Source organism: Oncorhynchus clarkii, chromosome 9, assembly GCF_045791955.1.
Source record: "Oncorhynchus clarkii lewisi isolate Uvic-CL-2024 chromosome 9, UVic_Ocla_1.0, whole genome shotgun sequence".
NCBI lineage: Eukaryota > Metazoa > Chordata > Actinopteri > Salmoniformes > Salmonidae > Oncorhynchus > Oncorhynchus clarkii.
In genome coordinates, this window is record NC_092155.1 from 9747028 (window position 1) to 9763523 (window position 16496).

The 16496-nt window shown below is 44.3% G+C and overlaps 1 protein-coding gene across 2 annotated transcripts; it reads left to right on the plus strand.

Moving 5' to 3' along the window:
- Positions 1–6261: 6261 nt before the first annotated feature.
- LOC139415870 (polyadenylate-binding protein-interacting protein 2B-like) lies at positions 6262–16032 on the plus strand. 2 transcript variants are annotated; one of them, XM_071163999.1, is made up of 4 exons: positions 6262–6521; positions 11212–11384; positions 12758–12934; positions 13094–16032. In XM_071163999.1, exons 2-4 carry the CDS (start codon positions 11223–11225, stop codon positions 13148–13150), a joined length of 396 nt encoding a protein of 131 aa, XP_071020100.1. In that variant the 5' UTR covers positions 6262–6521; positions 11212–11222; the 3' UTR covers positions 13151–16032. The 2 variants fall into 2 exon arrangements, with proteins under 2 accessions (XP_071020100.1, XP_071020099.1); XM_071163998.1 differs by lacking the exon at positions 6262–6521 and adding an exon at positions 6848–7068.
- The last annotated feature ends 464 nt before the right edge of the window (positions 16033–16496 follow it).

Here is a 16496-nt window from a genome sequence, read left to right on the forward strand (position 1 = left end):
CAACGTGCAGATAGTTAAAGGTCAAAAGGGAAAATGAAAACATAAACAAACATGGGTTGTATTTACAATTGTGTTTGTCCCTATTCGTGTGGCAACAGGTCACACATCTTGCTGCTGTGATGGCACACTGTGGTATTTCACCCAGTAGATATGGGAGTTTATCAAAATTGGGTTTGTTTTCAAATTCTTTGTGGGTCTGTGTAATCTGAGGGAAATATGTGTCTCTAATATGGTCATACATTTTGCAGGAGGTTAGGAAGTGCAGCTCAGTTTCCACCTCATTTTGTGGGCAGTGTGCACATAGCCTGTCTTCTCTTGAGAGACAGTTCTGCCCACGGCGGCCTCTCTCAATAGCAAGGCTGAGTCTCACTGAGTCTGTACATGGTCAAAGCTTTCCTTAATTTTGGGTCAGTCACAGTGGTCAGGTATTCTGCCACTGTGTACTCTCTGTTTAGGGCCAAATAACATTCAAGTTTGCTCTGTTTTTTGTTAATTCTTTCCAATGTGTCAAGTAAATATCTTTTTTTTTTTCATGATTTGGTTAGGTCTAATTGTGTTGCTGTTGCTGTACTGGGCCTCTGTGGGGTCTGTTTGTGTTTGTGAACAGAGCCCCAAGACCAGGTTGCTTAGGGGACTCTTCTCCAGGTTAATTTCTCTGAAGGTGATGGCTTTGTTATGTAAGGTTTGGGAATCGCTTCCTTTTAGGTAGTTGTAGAATTTAACTGTACTTTTCTGGATTTTGATAATTAGCGGGTATCGGCCTAAATCTGCTCTGCATGCATTATTTGGTGTTCTGTTGTACACAGAGAGCTATTTTTGCAGAATTCTGCATGCAGTCTCTCAATTTGGTGTTTGTCCCATTTTGTGAATTCTTGGTTGGTGAGCAGACCCCTGACCTCACAACCATAAAGGGCAATGGGTTCTATAACTGCAAAAATAGCTCTCCTCTGTGTACAACATAGAACACCAAATAATGCATGCAGAGCATTTTTAGCCAAATCCTAATTGGGATGTAAAATTGTATGTTCCTTTTGATGACGTAGAAAGCCCTTCTTGCCTTGTCTCTCAGATCGTTCACAGCTTTGTGGAAGTTACCCGGGGTGCTGATGTTTAGGCCGAGGTATGTATAGTTTTTTGTGTGCTCTAGAGCAATGGTGTCTAGATGAAATTTGTATTTGTGGTCCTGGCAACTGGACCTTTTTTGGAAAACCATTATTTTTGTCCTACTGAGATTTACTGCCCAGGTCTGGCAGGGCCCAGGTCTGTCAGGGCCCAGGTCTGGCAGGGCCCAGGTCTGGCAGGGCCCAGGTCTGACAGAATCTGTGCATAAGCTATAGGGTGCTGCTGTAGGCCCTCCTTTGTTGGAGACAGAAATACCAGATCTGTCACGAACGTTGTTTTGAAAATGACTGGACCAAGGTGCAGCGTGGTGAGCGTACATTTTTCTTTATTTTTAAATGTTGCCAACAAAACAATAAACAACAAACAATAAACAAACAATAAACAAACAATAAACAAACAATAAACAAACAATAAACAACAAAAACTAACGTGAAGCTCCGTAAGGCTATATACATGCATTAAACGAAGCCAACAACCCACAAATGAGAAAAGGAAAAAAGGCTACCTAAGTATGATTCCCAATCAGAGACAACGATAGACAGCTGTCCCTGATTGAGAATCGTACCCGGCCAAAAACAAAGAACAAGAAAGCATAGACTTTCCCACCCGAGTCACACCCTGACCAAACAAACATAGAGAATAAAAGGATCTCTACGGTCAGGGCGTGACAGTACCCAATCCAAAGGCGTGGACTCCGGCCGCTAACCTGACACTATAAGGGAGGGTCCGGGTGGACATCTATCTTTGTGGAAGGGTCCGGTGCCGGGACGCAGACTCCACTCCACCTCTGGCTCCCCCTACTTTGGTGGCGCCTCTGGTGTGGGGACCCTCTCGGCAGGCCCCGGACTGGGGACCCTCGCCGGAGGCCTTGTACTGGGGACCCTCGCCGGAGGCGACGGAGGCTTTGTGCCATGGATCCTCACTGCAGGCTCCGGGCCATGGATCATCACTGGAGGCTTCGTGCCATGGATCATCACTGCAGGCTCCGGGCCATGGATCATCACTGCAGGCTCCGGGCCATGGATCATCACTGCAGGCTCCGGGCCATGGATCATCACTGGAGGCTTCGTGCCATGGATTATCACTGGAGGCGTCGGGCCATGGATCATCACTGCAGGCTCCGGGACATGGATCATCACTGGAGGCTTCGTGCCATGGATTATCACTGGAGGCTTCGGGCCATGGATCATCACTGGAGGCTTCGTGCCATGGATCATCACTGCAGGCTCTGGGACATGGATCATCACTGGAGGCTTTGAACGTGGTGCCGGAACAGGTCTCACCGGACCTGGGAGATGCACTGGAAGCCTGGTGCTTGGAGCAGGCACCGGATACACTGGGCCGTTGAGGCGCACTGGAGGTCTCAAGCGTAGAGCTGGCACAACCCGTCCTGGCTGGATGGTTATTTTCGCCCGGCAAATGTGGGGCGCTAGCACAGGACGCACTGGGCTGTGCAGATGCACCGGAGACAGTGCGCAGAGCCGGCACCATCCGTCCTGGCTGGATGCCCCCTCTAGCCCGTCCAATGTGGGGAGCTGGAATGTAGCGCACCGGGCTGTGAACGAGCACTGGAGACACCGTGCGCTTCACCGCATAACACAGTGCCTGACCAGTACCACGGCTCCCTACCGTGAGCACGGGCAGTTAGCTCCGCCAACCTCCCCGTCCCCCCCCCCCCCCCCCCCCCCCCCCCCCCCCCATTTTTCATTTTGGAGTGGCCTCCCGGTCTTCCTTGCCAGCCGTGACCCTGTGTAACGCTGGGCCCCTTTACTAGCTGCCTCAGCCTTCCCAGCTGCTTCCACCTGCTTCCAAGTCAGGCGATCCATTCCAACCAGGATCTCCTCCCACATCCAGGATCCGTTTCCTTCCAGAATGTTTTCCCATGCCCACTCTGTCTGCTCCTCCCGGCCGCTTGGTCCGTTTGTGGTGGGTTGTTCTGTCACGAACGTCGTCTTGAAAAGGACCAAGGTGCAGCGTGGTACATTTTTCTTTATTTTTAAATGTCGCCAACAAAACAATAAACAACAAACAATAAACAAACAATAAACAAACAATAAACAACAAAAACGAACGTGAAGCTCCGTAAGGCTATATACATGCATTAAACGAAGACAACAACCCACAAATGAGAAAAGGAAAAAAAGGCTACCTAAGTATGATTCCCAATCAGAGACAACGATAGACAGCTGTCCCTGATTGAGAATCATACCTGGTCAAAAACAAAGAACCAGAAAGCATAGACTTTCCCACCCGAGTCACACCCTGACCAAACAAACATAGAGAATAAAAGGATCTCTATGGTCAGGGCTTGACAAGATCATTAGCAAACAGTACAAATGTACAAATGAACTCTAACCTGAACCACCGTACACTTACTCTGTACTGGTACCCCCTGCATATAGCCTCGTTATCATTATGTTATTGTGCTACTTTTTAATTATTTTTTACTTTAGTTTATTTGGTAAATGTTTTCTTAACTTTTCTTTCTATTTCACCTTTATCTAACCAGGTAGGCCAGTTGAGAACACCTTTATTTAACCAGGTAGGCCAGTTGAGAACACCTTTATTTAACCAGGTAGGCCAGTTGAGAACACCTTTATTTAACCAGGTAGGCCAGTTGAGAACACCTTTATTTAACCAGGTAGGCCAGTTGAGAACACCTTTATTTAACCAGGTAGGCCAGTAGAGAACACCTTTATTTAACCAGGTAGGCCAGTTGAGAACACCTTTATTTAACCAGGTAGGCCAGTTGAGAACACCTTTATTTAACCAGGTAGGCTAGTTGAGAACACCTTTATTTAACCAGGTAGGCCAGTAGAGAACACCTTTATTTAACCAGGTAGGCCAGTTGAGAACACCTTTATTTAACCAGGTAGGCCAGTTGAGAACACCTTTATTTAACCAGGTAGGCCAGTTGAGAACACCTTTATTTAACCAGGTAGGCCAGTTGAGAACACCTTTATTTAACCAGGTAGGCCAGTTGAGAACACCTTTATTTAACCAGGTAGGCCAGTTGAGAACACCTTTATTTAACCAGGTAGGCCAGTAGAGAACACCTTTATTTAACCAGGTAGGCCAGTTGAGAACACCTTTATTTAACCAGGTAGGCCAGTTGAGAACACCTTTATTTAACCAGGTAGGCCAGTTGAGAACACCTTTATTTAACCAGGTAGGCCAGTTGAGAACAAGTTCTCATTAACAACTGCGACCTGGCCAAGATAAAGCAAAGCAGTGTGACAAAAACAACAACACAGAGTTACACATGGAATAAACAAGGGCTCAGTCAATAACACAATAGAAAAAGTCTATATATAGTGTGTGCAAATGGCGTGAGGAGGTAAGGCAATAAATAGGCCATAGTAGCGAAGTAATGACAATTTAGCAGATTAACACTGGAGTGATAGATGTGCAGATGATGATGTGCAAGTAGAAATACTGGTGTGTAAAAGAGCAAAAAAGTAAATAAAAACAATATGGGGATGAGGTAGGTAGATTGGATGAGCTATTTACAGATGGGCTGTGAACAGCTGCAGCGGTCAGTTAGCTGCTCAGATTGCTGATGCTTAAAGTTAGTGAGGGAGATATAAGTCTCCAACTTCAGCGATTTTTGCAATTCGTTCCAGTCATTGAACTGCACTGTTGGTTAAGGGCTTGTAAGTAAGCTTTTCGCGGTAAGGTCTACTACACTTGTTGTATTCGGTGATTTTGATTTTATGTATGAGTCTGAGGAAATGTACAAGTCTGCTGTTAATGATAATGCAGGGGATTTTCCAAAGGTCGCTGTTGACACATATCCCACAGTAGTTATTGGGGTAAATTTGTCTCCACTTCTGTGGATTGGGGTGATCAGGCCTTGGTTCCAACTATTGGGGAAGATGCCAGAGCTAAGGATGATGCTAAAGAGTTTAAGTGTAGCCAATTGGAATTTGTTGTCTGTATATTTTATAATTTCATTGAAGATACCATCAACACAACAGGCCTTTTTGGGTTGGAGGGTTTGTATTTTGTCCTGTAGTTCATTCAATGTAATTGGAGAATCAAGTGGGTTCTGGTAGTCTCATTGAAGCCTACCATTGACTATGTTGCAGACGTTGTGTCATTGTTGTGTCTAGGGGGGCATATTTGGGAGGGAATGCTGTCACCTCCAGGTAGGTGTTTGTCCCCCTGTGTGCTGAGGGTGTCAAGTTCTTGTCCGGTTCTGGCATTTAGGTCGTCACAGACGAGTACATGTCCCTGGGCCTGGAAATGATTGATTTCCCCCTCCAGGATGGAGAAGCTGTCTTCATTAAAATATGGGGATTCTAGTGGGGGGATATAGGTAGCACACAGGAGGACATATTTATCTTTTGTGGTAATTTCCTTTTGAATTTCTAGCCAAATGTACATTTTTCCTGTTTTGATTAATTTAATGGAGTGAGTTAGGTCTGCTCTATACCGAATTAGTATACTCCCTGAGTCCCTTCCCTGTTTCACGCCTGGTAGTTTGGTGGATGGGACTACCAGCTCTCTGTAACCCAGAGGGCAACCAGTGGGATCATCTCTGCTATACCATGTTTCTTGTAGGATGACATTGTCTGTATTTCTGATTTCTTTGGTGAAGTCCAGGTTCCTGCTCTTTAGGTAAAAGGCAGAGGACTCCAGGCCTAGGATATTCCAGGATGAGACAGTGAAGGCTTTGTGTTCCATTAGGTGTTCTCTCTCTCACAAACACCTCCCATGCTCTTAAAATATGTATTTGTGGCGCCCTCTGCTGACTGTTAAAGATAATGCATTTCAACCATTGCCATTAGCAGAATCTCAATAGTCTTGAATTTACTTTTTTCCTCTACTCTCTTGGACAATCACATATGAAAGGATTAGTAATGACCATACTTGTTGATATGGTATTCGTCACAGTTTAGACCAGGAAATAATTAACTTGAGACATATTATAAAGGCACCAGGAATACAATTAGGGTAAGGAGGAAATAATGTGTAGCCCGCCCAATGACTATATATATACATATGCCCTACTTTACCAGATTGCACATTGTTTTTTACTCCGTCTGTGAATGAAAAGGGGGCTGTTTCTTGTTTTACTCCATACCAGTGATGTCAGTAAAAGGAGTTGACTGATTTCCGTTCCCACCAATAGTCGGTGTGTTCAGTTGTACAATCGGTACCACGTGACCGTTTTCCTGGCTCGCGGTTGTGGCACAAATCGTGATTTTTTTCAAGGCTCTTTCTCTATGAACTATAACGGGGAAAAACGGACAAAGACGCATATTTACGAATCTTAAAATTGGATGTGTTAAATTGTTTTGTTCTGGGGGTTCTTTCGGCAATTGAGGAGCCGCTTTCATAGGAGCTGCCGTTTAGTTTTTACTACGGGGTTTGTTTACCACATTTCAACTTGGTTGGTGAGTAACGTTACCTATTTATAGGTTAGCGGCTATCGTAGGTTGCTAACAGCTGTGGCTGTGTTTTCAATCTTAACTTGGTAAGCCCGTATCGTTCGCTTTGCTTGACTCTTGAATATCCAAACAAAGCTAGCTAACGATAAAGGATGTAGGTAGTTGGCGAGTTTCTCAAAACACTCGCACTTGTCTGTTAAGCATTGTTTACTCTGCTACTAGCTAGCTATAACATGTTTGTCATCATTAAACGTTTTAATAGTGTCCGCTATACGGTAATATTTATATTTATTGTTCAACATATACCTCCCGCTGACTTTGTCTCTCTTACCACTCCACTAGTTTTAATGTTAGCCACGCAAGTGTGTGTTTTGATGAGAGGCAGGGGAGGGCGCTTGTTGGCTGTTTGTCCAAGCCTAGACCACATGACCACCGTGTTCCTAATGTATTTAGCTAACTAACGTTAGCTAGCCTACGAGTGTGTTGGAAATACGTTTTTTTATTTTGTCTTTTAAAAAAAGAAAAGGGGAAACACTGAAGCAGGGGATGCCAGGTATGACTCTAGAACACCCGCAGTTAGTTTTATTTTTTTTACGTGGATTTCACAGCCAAATATTTGAAAACTAAATATTGCGTCTTGGCCCGATTCCGTGCGAAATGCCATGCACTGACCTAGCTAAATGCCAGCTAGCCTAGCTTAGCTAATTGCGTCTCTGACGCATCAACCCAGATGGGAATGGAACTCGAACCTATTGTTAGCCTTGCGTTCTGCCGTTCTAAGATCTGACATTGCCATTGTTAGCCTTGCGTTCTGACATTCTAAGATCTGACATTGCCATTGTTAGCCTTGCGTTTTGCCGTTCTAAGATCTGACATTGCCATTGTTACGTGTGTTTGAGGGAAATACGTTCTAGTACCAGCCGTTTCAAAATATGTTTACCGCTAAACTTTTTATTTTTTTCGTGACCGTTAGCCTCTGTTAGCTAGTTAAAGGAGTTAGCTAACTCCTTTAACTAGCTAACTCCTTTAGCCAGCTAAGTGTTTCTTTATGTTTTCCATGCAGGCCCATCCCATGGTGGTGGTAGCATGTTGTAGCTAGCATTGCCTAGCTAAGCCCTCACAATCATTTTCACAGATAGCGCGCTAATTTCATGTGTAGTTGTCGTTTTTGTTGGTCGTCACTTCATGTGCGGCCAACCTCGATGATGTTAGTCACCATTTGTTTTCCATTCTTAGCGAGGAAGGTGTTTTGGTAAGGTGCGAGACTGGTTTATTAGCCAGATGGCAATGGAAGGCAGGTTGATGTAGCGTCGTTAGCTATCGTTAAATCCATCACCACAAACCTATAGCTAGACTTATCTTAGCATAACTAAGTTAAGCTTTTAACGAGGCCGAAAATAACCAATGGTTAATAACGTGTTTACATTTCTCATTGTATACATACACGAGCAAGCCCCTCCCTGCATGCAGCGTGGTTAATAAGTTACACAACAACACGTTGACCCCAATACAAATAGCATCAGACTAACTATATTTATCAGTGATGGCTAACCAGCTAGAAATGCGCAGTAGCTATTCCATACGCAGGTGTGCCATTTTGGCACTGTTGATCGCTAAATAAAGAAAACACGTGGCTTCATGTGAAGTTAGCAAATTGTCCTGCACTGCAGTAGCAAGCTCGCTAATGCACAAGGACTGGCACTGTAGCTAGCTGTCCACGTTAGGATTGCTGTCTCGAAGAGCAGCTAGCTATTGTAGCTTACTACGTATTTAACTTTCAGATATAGCTTGCTATAGCATTCACACAGGCAGTGCAATCCTCTGCAATGTCACGCAGGTCTCTGACTAGCTGTATTACATAAGCACCGGTCCATGGCCGTACACGTTTTATTGACGCCTTAAAAATATATATTTTCAAAACGCGGTGTTTTCCCCTCTCAAGTAGAGGCGTCGCTGCCTCATTCACAATGTGTTCTTTTGTTCTCCTCCCTCTGAATGACAGGGAATGAGTGTAACGTAGTAGAAGTGTGTGTGTGTGTATGTATATAATACAGGAAACGGTTCGATTACATTGCTTCTCCGTGTGGAGCTTCTACTAGACTTTCCATCAGCCACCTGTGGTTGAACTGTATTCTGACGACACTGGTGCAAATTCTTAAAAAAAATATATATATATATATATTCGTTGTATTTAATTGAGAAAGGAAAGGTAGCCATGTTGTCTCGAGCCAGGGGTCCGAGCCACTAACCAATGGACTACACAGGCCAGGCGTTGGTCCAAATTCTAATTTAATCAAATGTATTTATATAGCCCTTCGTACATCAGCTGATATCTCAAAATGCTGTACAGAAACCCAGCCTAAAACTCCAAACAGCAGAGCAATGCAGGTGTAGAAGTACGGTGGCTAGGAAAAACTCCCTAGAAAGGCCAAAATCTAGGAAGAAACCTAGACGGGAACTAATGAGGGGTGGCCAGTCCTCTTCTGGCTGTGCCGGGTGGAGATCATAACAGAACATGGCCAATTTACTATCCCCAATCCGATCATACCGCATACAATTCCTATTACCATCAATGCATGCAAAGTATAATGAACCTTAAGCACTTATAATAAAGGAAAATAGTTATCTCAATGTTACATTCAGCCTTATTTAACTATCATTGACATCAGTATGGAGCTTGTTAGTTTCAGCTGTATTGAACTGAAATCAGTATGGAGCTTGTTAGTTTCAGATGTATTGAACTGAAATCAGTATGGAGCTTGTTAGTTTCAGCTGTATTGAACTGAAATCAGTATAGAGCTTGTTTCAGCTGTATTGAACTGAAATCAGTATAGAGCTTGTTTCAGCTGTATTGAACTGAAATCAGTATGGAGCTTGTTTCAGCTGTATTGAACTGAAATCAGTATGGAGCTTGTTTCAGCTGTATTGAACTGAAATCAGTATGGAGCTTGTTTCAGCTGTATTGAACTGAAATCAGTATGGAGCTTGTTAGTTTCAGCTGTATTGAACTGAAATCAGTATGGAGCTTGTTAGTTTCAGCTGTATTGAACTGAAATCAGTATGGAGCTTGTTAGTTTCAGCTGTATTGAACTGAAATCAGTATGGAGCTTGTTAGTTTCAGCTGTATTGAACTGAAATCAGTATGGAGCTTTTCAGCTGTATTGAACTGAAATCAGTATGGAGCTTGTTTCAGCTGTATTGAACTGAAATCAGTATGGAGCTTGTTAGTTTCAGCTGTATTGAACTGAAATCAGTATGGAGCTTGAACCACTGTTCTACCATTCTAGGCATGGCTCAGGGATTGATATTCAGCCCTATTGCCAGACATGAGCAGTCAATCATCATCAACAACCCCTGTAGTTGATTTTATTTCTTCAGGTGACAGCCACAATACAAATAGTTCCACAAGTCTGGTCTTTCTGGTTTCTTCCCCGGTGTGTAGGTGAAAATAGTTACTTAAGGGATCATAATCGTTAGGCAACCCAAAAAAATACTCCTGATTTACCCCGAGGGCGAGTGCCTTTTCAGACCTTAAAGGGAATATAGCGTAATTAGGTTGCTTTTAAAAATGTTGATTGGTTTCATGCTTCCACCTAAAAGTCCCAATATGACATATCACTTCACATTTGTATTTAAGGCCCTGTAAGCATAACACTGTTAGTCTACACCTGTTTGTTTACCAAGCATATGACGAATACAATTAGATTTGATCTTTATCTACTAGCAACAAAACATAGGCACTTTAGTACCTACTTCAAACTGCAAAAAATTAGAAATGTAGTAGTAACATTTTTTGATGAGCTTTTGTGTTTTAGATTGGTTATATTCCTTCTACGTTAGATTTGTGGAATATGTATGTATGTCAGTGCCACCTTTTTAAAAAAAAAATGTAAAATGTCAATCCCTGGCCTGGCTACTTCATTCCTCGATCTACCGGACAGTTTGTCTGATGTGCTTTAGTTTGTACAGTCCTGGTGTCATTTAGGACCGTTCTAAAGATAACAGACGAGAGAATTCACAGGCCTTCTGTTATGTCATGGTGTTCTATTGTCTGTGAGTTGCAGTGTTCTACTATGTTTATGGATGCTGTTTGTCTACATTGTTGTTTATAGAAACGCCTGCAGAACTGCCTCCTTGTGTTTCTCAGGCTGGTTGTCAATGTGATGTTTAGTGAATTGGCCTGTTTGGGTTTTAGAGGTGGAGGTAGACTATAGAGTTCAGCGTTTCCTCCAGGATAAATTTGAAGCAGTTTTGGGAGGGGGGGTGGTGTGTTACAGTGAGGGGGTTTGGGTACCCCCACCCACCCCTGATATTAATATTTTTTTAATGTAGAATTGTCAGTTCTGGGGACTTTTTAAAAGGATATTGTACTCAAATTAATGGGGGGTGGATTTGCCCAATAACACATTAGTACAATTATTTGTAAAATTATTTGAACAGATTAGACAATGCATATAGCCAAGCAAAAAAATAACTGCTTCCAAATGCTCTGTGACCACCAGCCAATGAGGAAATCTACAAGCATTTAGCTGGTGTTAATTTCCCGCCCTGTGCGCAGCGGCACAGCTTAATGACTGCAGTGGAAACACTGGTAGGGTTGTCACAATGCCAGTATTACTCAGAAATACCAAAGAAATCAAACAAGAAGCGTGTGTGTGTGTGTAACCATGCTTCTTCATCTCTCCGGTCCCATCAGAGCCGTCGGAGATGAGTGGTCCCGAGGTAGTGAAGACGCCGGGGGGTGGGGCTCCGGGGAAGGAAGGCAAGGAGCCTGTAGCAAATGGGCATCCAGGAGAGGGGGATCAGGGAGGAGACGATCCCTTTGCTGAGTACATGTGGATGGAGAACGAGGATGTTTACAACAGACAGGTTGGTGTACACACACACACAGACAGTTAGTCACAGATGTGTCTGCTTGATGTCTGTCTTATCAAGAGGAAACCCTTTAGAGGTGGAATCCAACCACACACCATTCTCTGTGTGTTGTGTAATGGGTTTTTTAGTGTAATGAGGATATCTCATTACAGTAAGACAAGCCTTCATCCTTTGTCTATCTCTCTCTCCCTCCCTTTCTATACTAGGCACTGAGAACAGATCATTTCACCCTGGCTCACTGATAAACTACTACTAGTGTCTGAAGAGTTCCTGGTGCGTTGTTTCGCTCTCAATCCCCCCCCCCCCTTGCTGTTATAACAGCCTCCACTCTTCTGGGAAGGTTTTCCACTAGATGCTGGCACATTGCTGTGGGGACTAATGCCACAAGAGCATTAGTGAGGTCAGGTACTGATGTTGAGCGATTAGGGCTGGCTCGCAGTCGGCGTTCCAATTCATCCCAAAGAATCAATGGGGTTGAGGTCAGGGCTCTGCAGGTCAGTCAAGTTCTTCCACACCGATCTCGACAAAACCATTTCTTTATGGACCTCACTTTGTGCATGGGGGCATTGTCATGCTGAAACAGGAAAGGGCCTTCCCCAAACTTGGAAGCTCAGAATTGTCTAGAATGTTATTTTAGCGTTAAGATTTCCCTTCAGTGGAACCAAGGGACCTAGCCCTAACCATGAAAAATAGCCCCAGACCATTTTTCCTCCTCCACTAAACTTTACAGTTGTCACTATGCATTCGGGCAGGTAGCGTTCTCCTGGCATCCGCCAAACCCAGATTCGTTTGTCCTGACTGCCAGGTGGTGAAGTGTGATCATCACTCCAGAGAACGCGTTTCCTCTGCTCCAGAGTCAAATGGAGGCTCGCTTTACACCACTTCAGCCGACGCTTGGCGTTGCGCATGTTGATCTCAGGCTTGTGTGCGGCTGCTCGGCCATGGAAACCCATTTCATGAAGCTCCCGACGAACAGTTCTTGTGCTGACGTTGCTTCCAAAGGCAGTTTGGCACTCCGTAGTGAATGTTGCAACCGAGGACAGATGATTTTTTTCCATGCTTCAGCACTCGGTGGTCCTGTTCTGTGAGCTTGTGTGGCCTACCACTTTGCACTTGAGCTGTTGTTGCTCCTACACGTTTCCACTTCACAATAACAGCACTTACAGTTGACCGGGGCAGCTCTAGCAGGGCAGAAATTTGGCGAACTGACTTGTTGGAAAGGTGGCATGTTGAAAGTCACTGAGCTCTTCAGTAAGGCCATTCTACTGCCAATGTGTGTCTATGGAGATTGCATGGCAGTGTGCTCAATTTTACACACCTGTCAGCAACGGTTGTGGCTGATAGCTATGTCTCTCTGTCTCTGTCAGGTTGAAGAGGAGTTGTTGGAGCAGGAGTTCTTGGAGCGTTGTTTCCAGGAGATGTTGGATGAGGAGGACCAGGATTGGTTCATTCCGGCCAGGGACCTCCCCTCGGGGGTGGGTCAGATCCAGCAGCAGCTTAACGGCCTGTCAGTCAGCGATGGAGGAAACGCAGAGGAGATGGCGGTGAGGAGACACAGCGGAACACACACGCATCAGAGAACACAGATGTACAACAGTAGACCGCCATCTTGTAAAAATGAGTTTTGTACAATTGCATGGTTCTCACTTTCTCTTCTTTTTTTTTTAAATCTCGCCATCACTCCACTCCATGTCTCCCTGCAGAGGAAGAGCAACTTGAACCCCGATGCGAAGGAGTTCATTCCAGGAGTGAAATACTAGGAGTCCCCCTCACCCCCAGGGAGCGCCCACGCACACACAAGCACGATCTCACACACCCTCGCAGAGACTCTGGCGGCCTCGTCCGGAACACACACTCACACACACCGAACAACACACACAGGTCCAGGGCGTGTAGGTAGAAACCCATAGGAGGGTGGGGGGGACTTTTATTTTGATTTTCTGTTTGTTTGGTGGTTAACTAAGGGACAGGGTGGGGGGTGTCAGTATGAATAAAACCCTTTCGAGGGAGCTGCTGCTCCATGTACACTGTAAAGGTAGTGTCTCAAATTGCACGCTATTCCCTATGTAGTGCACTACTTTTGACCAGGGCCCATGGGCTTGAGTCCATAGGGAACAGGGTACCTTTTCGGATGCACACCGAGACGTACATATACAGAGTAACGAGAAACTCTGAGATTTACCGACCTTTTTCACGGTTGCCATGTTGGCACCTAAAAACTCCATGATATTGCAACAGGCAAATCGCAAATGACACCCCGTTCCACCTTCATTGTGCACTACCTGGTCCAAAGTAGTGCACTTACATAGGAAATAGGGTGCCATTTTGAGATCTGCATTTATACTTTTCATGGCTGCCATGTTTGTGCCGGAATGTTCCACAACATTACCATTCTAATTGGAATCCAACTAAGAATGTTCTTGTTGCTATAGAATGACCCGGTGCCAACATGGATGACAGACAGTTGTCCGTTCTAGAACTCTGTACATCTACGTACCTCTGGTTACACTATGACATCATAATGACTCTGTTCAATAAAATGTCACAATACAGTGCAGAGGTTTTGAATTGCCTGCTGAGGGGGCAAGGAGACTCCTAGCTCCACTTAAACCGTTGACAACTGCGTGCCGTTTTCAAGTGATTGTTAAACAAATGTCAACTATTTGGTTGTAATATCATCTCCTCTTGAAGCCCAGAGTCAAAAATACAAACGTCAGATTATTCCACATTTGCCTTTATCATCAGTTGTAAATGAACTGCATACTTTCCGTGATCAGTAAACATCAATCGATCATGGAATTTCAGATGCGCGACGGTAGCCTCACGATATAGCTCAATATTGACCACCATTGATTGGATATTTGAGTGATAGAAAGGAGAGCTATTACCTGACCAGTATGAGTGGTTTAGGTTAATTTCCCATCAGTTGTGGGCTCTGCCTGTCAAGCAGCAGAAGGGGGCATTTGCAGATGTACTGTTGGTTGATAATGTTTACTTTGCTAGCTACTGGTAGAAACATTGTACAGTTGGCTAAACATAGTGGTAAGTAGACCTAATGTACTTTTTTCCCAACCAACATAGGCTTACCTAGTAACGTTAGCTAACATTATCCGCTTTACAACAGTGTTTTAATCCCTATTGCTGCTGACAGATGTGATAGAGAATAAATTGATGTAACACGTCAATGTGGCTAGCTAACGGCAGATTGCGTCAATGTGGCTAGCTAACGGCAGATTGCCTCAATGTGGCTAGCTAACTTTCAGTGTATAAACTAGATTGCTTATCCAGATATTGTTTGATTTGCTTGTCCTCTAGTGGAGGTGACCGTGGTCCATTTTACCAAGATGAGGACTTGTCCATGTGAAGCTCTTTCCACAAGCCTAATGTCTGATGAAGCAAGCTAAATTATGTTGTCTGGAAATCTATTTTGCTACGTGCCAAATTAATAGGCTACTCTCACATATCTAAAAAAAAATATATATATACATGATCAATTGATGTTTATTGACCATGAAAGCATGCAGTTTACTTGCTGTATATCTCTTGACTATGCTCTTCAAGAGTTGATGAAAACAGTTATTTAGCAATCCCTAAAAATGGCACATAGTTGTCAATGGTTTTAGCGGAGCTAGGGGTCTCCTTGCCCCCCTAGCAGCCAACTCGAACACTCTGCACTGTATTGTGATGTTTTTATTGATAACCACCTACAGACCTGCCTAAATTTCCTCTTATGACATCATAAACACTCTCTGTGTAGAGCGGTTTTTATTCCTCATGGGTCTGGTTCCAAACCAGTTACTCCTCTCTCCTATCCCCTAACCCCTTGTGGGTGAAAAGGTTGAGGTTCTAGCCCCCATATCAGAACCTGGATCTGAAAGGTAGGTCTTGTATGGGGAGCATTTGAACCCTTTTGATGGATCTAAGTGAACAAGGGTGTAGGGGTTAGGGTATTTTAGAGTTTGGAACGAGGCTATTCTCTCTGGCTTGCATCTCAAATGGCACCCTGTTCCCCGTACAGTGTTCTACTTTTAACCAGAACCCTACGGGCTCAGGTCAAAAGTAGTGCACTAAATAAGGAACAGGGTCCCGTTTGGGACGCGGCCTCTCAGTACTGAAAGAATGGAAGCATCATGTTGAACTCTTGTTGGTTCAATCGTGTTTATATAAACACCTGATCAGGCTCTGTTTTAAAATTTAAATCTCATTTATTTTGTCTTTCGAGGAGCAAAGTTGTTTTGTCTCTCTTGGGTTGCCGTAGCCTGTGGTCAAAACGGGAATTGGAAATGAATTCCAAAATGGCACCCATATTCCTTCGTATAGTGCCCTACTTTTGATCAGGGCCCATGGGGCTCCCAGTGGTAGTGCACCACATGGGCAATAGGGTGCCATTTTGGGGTTCATACTTGTCTGTCTTTAGCTCAGTGTCTAGCGGAGGTTCAAATGAATGGGCGGGACTTGAGGTCAAGTTGACTAATCACAGGCCACGTGCACGCTGGGTCAACCAATAAGAATTGTCCGCCGAGTGGATTTACATAAATCATTTTCTTTTTTGTGATTTTTGAGTTGGAAAGTCCTGACAACACAAAGTATGAATTTCAATACAAAAAAAAAAGATTAATAAAGATGAAAAAATGCAGGTAAACGGCTGGTTGTCTTTGTCAACTTGTTTAGGAGTTATTTCTCAACTTTAGGAGGAAGGAAAGATTGTCATGTTACAGTTGATGAGCACAAACAGAAAGGGAACGTTTCTCTTGGAAGACTTCAAGCAAGGTTGGTTTATAACCGCCCTGCGGGAAGACTTCCAGCGAGGTTGGCTTAGAACCGCCCCGAGGGAAGACTTCCAGCGAGGTTGGTTTATAACCGCCCTGCGGGAAGACTTCCAGCGAGGTTGGCTTATAACCGCCCTGAGGGAAGACTTCCAGCGAGGTTGGCTTATAACCGCCCTGAGGGAAGACTTCCAGCGAGGTTGGCTTATAACCGCCCTGAGGGAAGACTTCCAGCGAGGTTGGCTTATAACCGCCCTGAGGGAAGACTTCCAGCGAGGTTGGTTTATAACCGCCCTGAGGGAAGACTTCCAGCGAGGTTGGCTTATAACCGCCCTGAGGG

Excerpts from the sequence above, each read along its gene's own strand:
- LOC139415870 (XM_071163998.1), top strand. Across the intron at positions 11,385-12,757 it reads AGGATGTTTACAACAGACAG|GTTGAAGAGGAGTTGTTGGA; the intron begins GTTGGTGTACAC and ends TGTCTCTGTCAG. Across the intron at positions 12,935-13,093 it reads GAAACGCAGAGGAGATGGCG|AGGAAGAGCAACTTGAACCC; the intron begins GTGAGGAGACAC and ends GTCTCCCTGCAG.